This window comes from Anopheles maculipalpis, chromosome 2RL (genome assembly GCF_943734695.1).
Source record: "Anopheles maculipalpis chromosome 2RL, idAnoMacuDA_375_x, whole genome shotgun sequence".
NCBI classification, from domain to species: domain Eukaryota; kingdom Metazoa; phylum Arthropoda; class Insecta; order Diptera; family Culicidae; genus Anopheles; species Anopheles maculipalpis.
Window position 1 is genome coordinate 36,354,647 of NC_064871.1, and position 9,708 is coordinate 36,364,354.

At 44.4% G+C, this 9,708-nt stretch overlaps 2 protein-coding genes across 2 annotated transcripts in view; one reads left to right on the forward strand and one right to left on the reverse strand.

The window, feature by feature from the left end:
* LOC126557880 (uncharacterized) overlaps positions 1 to 9,708 on the reverse strand; it is a 237,827-nt gene that overhangs the window by 112,595 nt on the left and 115,524 nt on the right. The window lies entirely within an intron of this gene.
* LOC126557023 (peptidyl-prolyl cis-trans isomerase G) lies at positions 1,660 to 6,104 on the forward strand. The gene is made up of 8 exons (XM_050212659.1): positions 1,660 to 1,876; positions 1,941 to 2,046; positions 2,124 to 2,211; positions 2,848 to 2,877; positions 2,979 to 3,118; positions 3,204 to 3,336; positions 4,040 to 4,310; positions 4,389 to 6,104. Exons 1-8 carry the CDS (start codon positions 1,661 to 1,663, stop codon positions 6,102 to 6,104), a joined length of 2,700 nt encoding a protein of 899 aa, XP_050068616.1. The 5' UTR covers position 1,660.

A 9,708-nucleotide genomic window follows, 5' to 3' on the forward strand; every position in this document is an offset into this window, starting at 1 on the left:
TTAAATGAAGCTATGGAAGCTCTCGCACTCTCATATAAAGCAACATGATCAGAAACAATAGTTCTAATTAGAAAAGTTACAAAATAAAACCATCGTTCAATGAATGCTGCCAATATTCACTTGACACCTTATTTAGGACGAGTACGTTATGTCGAAAACTAAAACAATTACGAACATAAAGGAACATAATCATGCAGAATTGTTCGTGCAAAAAAAAAGAAAAAGAAAATGACAAAACGGAGTTAACCTACAGCTTTGACACGTTTCCCGGATATGTTGTGTACTACTGAAATATCCACTAAATCGCAGTGTTCTCCAACTTTCTGCGTTTTAAAAAAATAATGAGACAAAGAAAATGTTTAAAAGCGATTGGTGCATAGCAGGTGATACAGAAGACAAGGTGGAAAGAAGGAACGATTGAAAGGACCAACTGTAAATTCGTACAAATGGTCGATCTGTTAAAGCCAACCGTATGTGTATGTGTGTTTCGTTCGTGTGAATCAAGCACACATAATTTAGATAAATCTAATCAAGACGATCTGTGCAGAGTATAGCTGCATCCCATTCTCCTCTATCCTCTAATACACCGTTACTGTCTCTTGGTCGCATCACAGAAGTACGAAAATCAATGCGATAACCAGCGAGATACAGGGATTATCGGAGGGTAATCCTAGGGCGGGTGAACCGATAAAGAAACGGAGAGAATATGTAGCTTATATATAAACAATAATTATAACTATTCAAATTATGAAGTAACAGTGCGAGCGATAGGTGTGTGTGTGTGTGTGTGTATGTACGAATGGTCAAACAGTCCGAGAAATGATGATACATGCGGCAGACGATTGTTCGTACCGTTTGTCCTCTTGTGTTGTGGGATTATGATAGGTAATCGAAAAATCTGATTAATGAGCAGTAAGAGCAGAGTACGCGTTGGGCCGTGCCGAGGTGGTAAGCACAACACAGAAACACAGAAACTAAAAGTAACGATGAAACGTAAAATAAAATACTATTTTAAAAATTAATTTTCACCCTCCTATCATTACATATCGTCAACAACATCCAAAAGCGAAATTTTTGTTTTGCATTTGCATGGTATGAAGTTTTGCATCCTTGCATGGTATCAAGCGTTTTGCATCCTTGCATGGTATGAAGTAAAAAAAGTGTTTCAATTTGAGTTTTTATATTTATTTCGAAACGGAGCACCATTGTTTGTTTACAGTAAACTATATTTTGATCAGAAAATCATTTTTTAGCACACAAACTAAACAAAAAAGTTGTAAAGCCGCGGGATTTCGTTCGAATTTGACACACGACGAAACAAAGCGTTTCCTGAAGCGTTTCGTTGCTGTCAGATGATTCATTGACAGCTTTGTTTTTTCAGCAGTCGCGTGCGTCCAAAAAGGGAGACACAACCAACCCAACACTATTCCACAGAGAAAACAATATTTTTACGGTAATTTTGTTCGGTGCTCCTATTTCATAAAGCCAAATACATTGCTCACTCGTCAATACACCAGTGCAGTGTTTGGTCAACGCCGAAGGGCTCGAATATATCGATCGTATTCAGTTGTCGCACGTTTGCAGGCAGGCTTGTTTGATAAGCGCCATTGTTGTGTTCTTACCCTCTACAGAATTTAGGCTGCCAGAAGGAAGAAAAAAAATGACGGTCGATTCCGATACCGGCGCTTTGGCGGAACCATTAGCTCAGGAAAAAATTCGATGCTTTTTCGACGTTAGCCTGGGCGGTCTGCCGGCTGGCCGTATTGTTTTCGAACTGTTTCCAGCAGTCGCACCGAAAACGTGCGAAAACTTCCGCGCATTGTGTACGGGTGAATGTGGCATCGGCCAGAAGACAGGAAAACCTCTATACTATAAGGTAAGATGATCCATTACGATAGCAGTACGGCACGTTTTAATATCAACATTGCTGCTCGCGATAGGGAATTATTTTTCATCGTGTGGTGAAAGATTTTATGATCCAGTCTGGCGATTTTTCGAACGGGAACGGAACCGGTGGTGAATCGATTTACGGGGGCACGTTTGAGGGTAAGTGCGGCTTAGAGGCAAATGATTTTCCCAACCCACCTGCCACTACATTTCGTTTCTCGTTCGTTTCTTTGTAGATGAAGCTTTCACCCTAAAACACGATCGTGCATTTTTGCTTTCCATGGCCAATCGTGGCAAAAACACGAATGGGTCACAATTTTTCATGTAAGTAGTAACGCGTGGAACCAGAACGTTCCGAAATAATACAATGTATTGCACGCAGCAATGATATAATCATTCTCACAAATCTGTTTACTTCCGATGTTAATTTCACTGATAAGTTTTCCTTTCAGCGCATGTGTGATTAGATAGTTGAATGGCAAACTCATCTACATTTTGTTGCTTTTGTACCCCCCTTGTATTCGTTACCTGTAGAGGGCACGAGCTGTTTCAACGGAATCATTTCGCGGAACAGCTGGTTCTGCCCCGTTATTAACACGTCTAGGCGCCGCGAACAGTGAGATAGAGTGAGTGGAAGTGAAAGGGAGTGGTACGGAATAGATAGGCACAAAAACCGTTGCAGTATGCGTCCTTCCACATCGCCTTCACTTCACTGAGTGTGTAAACTGGACGAACATGCGTGTTCGTACGCAAAATATCACCATCAGACAAGCAGAGCAGGCAGGTTAACGCTCGGGCTGTCTCGTTATCGAGATGATGGTCACGATGACGAGTATCGGAGACCGCTAATACTTCCACAATGGTGTTGCAAATGTTCTGCTCCGATCCATGCCCGCAAATGCCAAGCAATCCATTTGCCAATCAATTGTTCTTTCTGTGTTTTTTCTTTCTCTATTGTAGTACAACGCAACCTGCACCACATCTTGACAAGTAAGTATGCTGGCAATTTCCGCTCCAAACTGCTGTAGATGGAGGGGGTCTCACTTCATACAAGCTTATCCGGTTTTCATTTTTTCCTTCCTTTTCTGCAGTATTCACGTTGTATTCGGTCATGTTGTATCCGGTCAGGATTTAGTACGACAGCTCGAACAGCTACCGGTCGATCGTAATTCGCGTCCACTGCAAGATGCAATGGTTTCCAACTGTGGCGAACTAGTGCGACAGATAAAAGGTACAATTCGAATGTAGCTGGTCGAATTGGTTTATCTGGAATAACACATTTTTATCATTTTGATACATTCCTCCCATCGATATAGTAAAAAAGGACAAAAAGAGCAAGAAAGCTGCGGCATCGAGCGATGAATCGGACGATGATACTAGCAGGAAGCGTAAAAAGGATAAGAAGAAGAAACGTAGCAAAGACTCATCTCCGCGCACCAAACGTGCCCCGTAAGTGTGTTCTCTATTTCGGGAGAATATATTAGAACTCGCGCTTTTTAATTAGTTCAATCGGAAAAGCAAAGCAAAGGCTAAAGACATTTTAATCATTCACGCACTCTTTAGAGATTTTTAGTCATATTTCACTATAGTGAAAAGTGCCTGGTCGCTATAGCGAGAAGCAAGAAATTGTTCCTAGAGTGAGATAAAACACTCTCCTTGAACCCTATGTAGCCTTCTAAGGTATCCTGGTATTACTTCCTTACACTAATTATTATTATTATTATTATTTATTAGACAAAATGAGTATAACACGACCCAGCCATTAAAATCTCACTTCTCTTACTTACTTCTCTTGCTTTAGTGAGAAGTGAGATTTTGTTCGTAGGGTCCCCAGAAGCATAATGTCATATCTCACTATAGCGAGAAGTGTGTGTTCACTATAGTGAAAGGCAATATTTTGTTCCTGGGGGTGAGTCATATAGTCATGAATCGAAAAGAGTAAGTATGTGAGTCCTTAGTCCGACCAAGTGACAATAATCAGAAAAGAACAAGTCCTAATAATTGAAGGATAAATATGTGAATATTGGTGATTGAACTCTATGGGCTGATTTGAATCGTACACATCCCTCTCGTACACATCGTACACATCTCTAATAAGAACAACGCAGCAAACGAGTTATTTCTTATATACTTCCTTTTTTATGCTCCGTAGCGATGCCGAAGCATCGATCGAGGAAGGTGAGCTGGAAGACGAGATGCATCCGATGGCGACGGTGACCAAAATTGATCCGGATGAAATACCGGAAGTTTCGAACAAGTATCTAATGCGCAGTACCGATACTGCAACTAAGCGTACAGGCGCCCAGCACGACGACGATCGTAAACGGGACAGTCGGGTGAAGGAACAGCGAGGGTTTGGTTGGCAGAAGAAGAACGTCCCATTGTCCCGCAGTGGTCGTATCATCAAGGGCCGAGGACACTTTGTACGTATTAACGCTGAGAACGGAGAAAATGAGACATAATAATGCGTTAACCTTGGTATCTTGCTCTCTTCTTTGAAGCGCTATCGTACGCCATCGCGATCACGTAGCCGCTCGAGGAGCCATACACCGATTCATTGGCGCGCCGCTCAGAAACGGACGATCAAGATGACCGATCTGGAAAAGCTGGAGGACGAAAAACGGCAGAATGAATCGGAAATCAAGCGCCGAGAAACGGAGCGCAAGAAGCGTCACGAAGAACTTGCAAAAGGTGTTTCGAAGAAGTCGTTCTTCGAGCTCAACCAGGAACAGTCTGCTCCGCGTGCAAAATCTACCAGCGAATCGTCCGAAGCGGAGGCAAGCTCCAAACGCGCAACCGCAGTAGACTCTGCCAAGGACCAGGTCGAAGCGCTGGTGCGTGAGAAATCCAACGGTTCGATCGATATGAATGCGCTGGATTACGAACATCATCCGGCTGGTACGTCCGACACGGAACCAGACGTAGCAACGCACAAGAAAAGTGATACACTGGCCAAAGCGCTCGGTGTGGAACCGAAAAAGAAATCGAACGATGCGACCAAAGTGGACGAACGTCGCAAACCGGTCGATGAGCGGAAGCGTGATCGTTCGCGTAGTCGTTCGCGTGATCGTCGTCGAGGTGACGGCTATCGGGGTCGTTCACCGGCTGGCAACTATCGTGGAGCAGGGGGAGGGGGAGGAGGTGGTGGAAACCGTAACCGGCAACCGTTTGGGTTTTCTGGCGCTCCACACTACAATCGGTACGGTGGTCAACAGCAGCAAGTTGGAAATCGACGATATGGCGGAGGTAATAATGTGGGTGGATCGTACTACTCGCGACCTCGTGGACGCTTTGGCGTTGGTAATAGTGAGCGGTACGATCGTGATCGATCGCGCCGCTCACGCAGTTACGAACGTGGCTCATCGCGACGCTCGCGCAAAGATCGTTCCGCTAGCCGTTCGCGGTCAAGAACTCCTGAACAAAGGCGCCGCCGCAAGGATCGCAGTTCTTCGGCTAGTTCTCAGGAACGAGACGAACGCTCGAAACGCAATCGATCCATTACACCGACCAAACGCCGGTCAGCTTCCCGCTCGGTAACGAACGATAAGCCTCGTGAAAAAGCGGCCAACGGAAAAGAGTTGGACAAGTTCCGCGACAAGAGTCCGGGCTCGGTTGCAACGGCGATCGTTGTCGCTGCTACAGCAGCCGTCGAAGCAGCAAAGATACCGCCAGTGCTAGCCATAAAGCAGGAAAAGCTGTCGGAAGAGGAAAAGGCCCGAATGCAGAAGGAAAAGATGCTGAAACGGGCCGAAACGCTGCTGCTACTAAAGAGCCACATGGAAAAGGAAATAGAGGAGCAGCAGCGTAAGGCGCGGGAAAAGCAGCAGCTACTCCGCAAGCAAAAAGAAGAGCAGGAAGCCCGAGCGCTCGATGCGGTGATGGATTTGGCCCAGCTGAAACAGCTCAAGAAGGAAACGATCCAAAAGCTTAACGCACAAGAAGCGGCCCAGCGAATATTGGAAACGGTGGTCACGAATGTAAATGCGGCAGCTGCTGTGGCTGCGGCTGCTGCTACTGTCGGGTCAGGTAGCACTAGTGGTCAGAAGAAAAAGTCCAAAACCAGCAACAAGCGACGCTCGTCTCGTAGCTCGTCATCATCGTCGACCTCGTCCTCTTCATCCTCCTCGTCGGCTGCTTCCAAAAAGGACAAATCTCGTAAAAAGCGCAAGGACAAAAAGCGTAAAGCAAGGCGCCATTCGTCCAGCAGCTCTTCTTAGGGGGAAAGAGAGGGATGTTTTATGTTTAAAAGCGCCAAACATAGGTTGCTTTATAGTTTCTTCTTGTGTAAAGTATGATTTTTAACTGAAAAACTTTCTTTACCTCTTTGGGGGTTAGCAAGACCCGCTATGGGTCATGGGTTACCACTAGTCGTGCGGCACACATGCATTCATTAGGTCTGGGTTGAAGTCTATTCCTTCCACACGCTGGATTGAAAGTCTAATGAAGTAGGCCTAACAGTCAATCCTTGGTAAAGAAAGGATTAAGGTTGGTTAAGATTAGATCGTGATCCCAGGTTCAAAAGATTTTTCGCCATACGAACTGGGAGCGAGAGTAGAACGCGTAAAACAAACAATTCTCAAACGCTTGGTTTCGTTCAGCGCAATGAACATTGTAGGCATTTCTCCTTGCAATTCACAATTTCCGTCAAATATGCAAACATTTTCAATAAACTTGTCTTTATTAAAAGTATAAAAAAAAATTATGTTGTGTATTTTATTTGAATAATAGGAATAAAAAGAAGTTCTTAGTGGTACATGCAAAATATCACAAATAAAAAAATCTATTTGCAACGCCTGCTATTGGTGTGAAGAGCACTGTATAGTGTCAAAAAAATCAATACAGAAAATGGACAGTTTCGCCGAACACCAACGCCAAACAATCAGTTCCTAGTATGCTTTGCTCTCCAGTTTTACTTCCTCTTCGTTCGTTTATGAATGAATACGGCGTTCGTACGGGGTAACATTTATTTTTCCATTCAATTTGGGGAAGCTTTCTGGTGAATAGATTTTTTGAACTGTCATACGCATTTCTTCGCCGATGACCATGGTTCGTTCGTTTGTGCTATGCTCGGTCGAGACGCAATAAGTAAAAAACGCGTACGCGTTCCATCATCATCATTCCGGTCGGCTATTTTCTACGCTAGAGAATTCGGCACTTTTCACCATGCAAAATGATGCCTGGCTAGTGGGTTGTGGTGCGTTTTGATGCAGTGTGGCCGTTAATTGTGTGCATTGGTGGTAAAATGCAGTACAAATCGTGCGGTTGCTGAGTGTCCGAGCAGTGCGAAAGGAAATTGTGACCATAATGCATCTGGCGCTGTTTTGCAAAGGTGTGAGTTCCGGGAAAGGTATAGCATCGTAGCCAAAAAAGCAGAGTGAATTCTATAATAATGTGCGCTGCCTGCAAGTGTCGCTTCTTATCTAGTGTGGCTCGAAAAGTTAATTCCTTCAAAACTAGAGGGCAGTTATGCACGGGGGGTGTTTTCTTTTTCATTGCGGTATGTGTGTATGAAAATGATGTGAAATCGGGTTGGGTATGGAATACACACGCATGGAAAACGACCCGGCATGATGGTGTGCGATGCCTTGCGGAAGGAATGAGACAAAGTGAATTTTTGCAACCACCCAAAGGTCAGTGTATCGTTCTCATTTCCATACCACGCACCGCGCACTTTTCCATTTACCGTCCCCGTAAGTCAACACACCATTTTCGTGCGAATCTGTTATCGACCAAAAGCGGTGCGGAAACTAATGCAAAGTAACAACAACAACAATAACGAAATTCGCCGTTTTGTTTGGCTTGCTATTTTATCGTGCGTGCTTATGTGCAAGTGTGTGTGTGCGTGCGCCGTGTTGTATGCGGCTAGCAAAGCCGCGAATTACGCTTAGCAAGGAGAGGAGTACTGTGACAAAAATAATGCGTGCAAGGTGGTTTTCACATACCGAACAAATACGCGCAACATTGCGGGGCACGGTCGCCAGTATCGTATCCAGCAGCATTTTGCAACTATATTATCCCCTCAAGACAGAAGCGATCGTTACTAAACGTTACCCAGGTTTCTTGTGACCAGAGCGAGAGCGCGCGTGTTGAACCTGATTCCTTTCCGAAAAGTTTATGCAGCAGTCAGCAGCAAACGGCATGCACACGATCTACTTTTAATGCGTAAAACATCGGATACGCGTTCCATACACGTGTTTCCATGTTGTAACGGATGAAAGGGAACGTTATCAAATTTTCACAAAAAAAAAGTGCGTGAGTTTTATATGGTATTGCCTTCACAAAAGTGTTATTTAATCCGTAGACAGAGCGGATGTGCTTTTTTTCTACAGTGTGTGCCTATAATAGGCACGCCTGCTGTGTCCGTGTGATTGTGCGCTTGCTGGAAGAGAGTGGGTTAAACTTGAAATTTACACGGGCCAGTAAATGGGATCGAAGAGCAATCGAATTACACCTATTGCTTGTGCTTTTTTTTTTTAATCCCCAATCTTTAATCCGGCAATAATATTATGTTTTTGTTTTAGTGCCGAAATAAAAAGAAATGAAATACTGTGTAAGCAACGATTTTTTTGTTTCGTGTGTAAGGCTTTTTTTTACAATAATGTTTTCATGCTGTGTTGCCTGCTCCTGCGCCCATCAGTGCGTTCGCTCGCACTCGCTCGTCGGTTTGTTTTGCTTTCTCTCGAATCCGCTCGCTCTCTCTCTCTCTATCGCGCACGCTCTCACCATCTCTGCTTTCGCATTCGCTCTTGTTTTTTGGTACGATACTGTACGCGTTACGCATCGCGTTCGATATGTTTTAGTTATTCTTGCCTTGCATTCCGTGTGTGTTATACAGACATCTGTGCCCAGAGTTTTGTGTTTTGCTCGTATAGTGTGTTGCTGTTGTGTCTATCTAACTCGTCGGCCGGGATTGAAAGTGTAACACGAGTCTGAGATTTAGCAAAATCTAGTGAGTGTAGATTTATGTTCCAAAATCTTGAACATACTGCCGCAAAAAGCTGAAATTGGTGCAAAAATTGCAACCACGGCAACATTGTTGGACTCGTTTGGTGTGTCGTGGAGGCAACTCTTTTATCTTCTCGCCACTGACCCGTCGTCGCGAGCGCTCATCATCTAGTCAATCTTATTTTCTACTGTGCTTTGTTCCTGTGCGTGTGTGTTGTACCAGCAGTGGTCTAAATTATTGAAGCTATCTTGCTGGATGCTATCCCATGTATCGGGAGGAAGTTGAAGGAGTGTGTACCAAAGTGATTGAACCGATTGTTGGGGAGGGGGGGAAGAGAATGGTTTAGAGAGAAAGAGGGAGAGAGAGAGAGAGAGAGAGAGAGAGAGAGAACACGGAAAGCCGCCATAACACACAAAACAATCGTTCTTTAACAAACGAAACCTGCAAGCACTCCACAACACATATGCGCCGCAACATCTTCCTTCCGGACCGAAGACGGTGAGGAAATGCGCGCTCCGAATGCACACACACACACACTGCTCAACATACAGGTGCATGTAAGGAATAGGAAATGTTGAAAAAAAGTTTAAAAAGCGAAAAACTCCATATACCGGTGAAAATATGCACTGTATGTTTCGCAGCCTTACTCGATTGCGTTGTGTGCGTTCAGTGTATCGGTACGGTTCGTTTCGCTAATATAGGAATAAAAATAAGGAAAGGCGACGGACGCGAAAACAGTCTTGAACCAAAGTAGTCGGAGAGTGTCTAATTTATGCTGCTTCCATCCGTCTTGCCTCCTATTGTGTGTGGCGTGTCTTGTATTGCATGAGTAAATGTGTGCGAATCTCTAGGATTAAAAACCGTGCGCGCACACA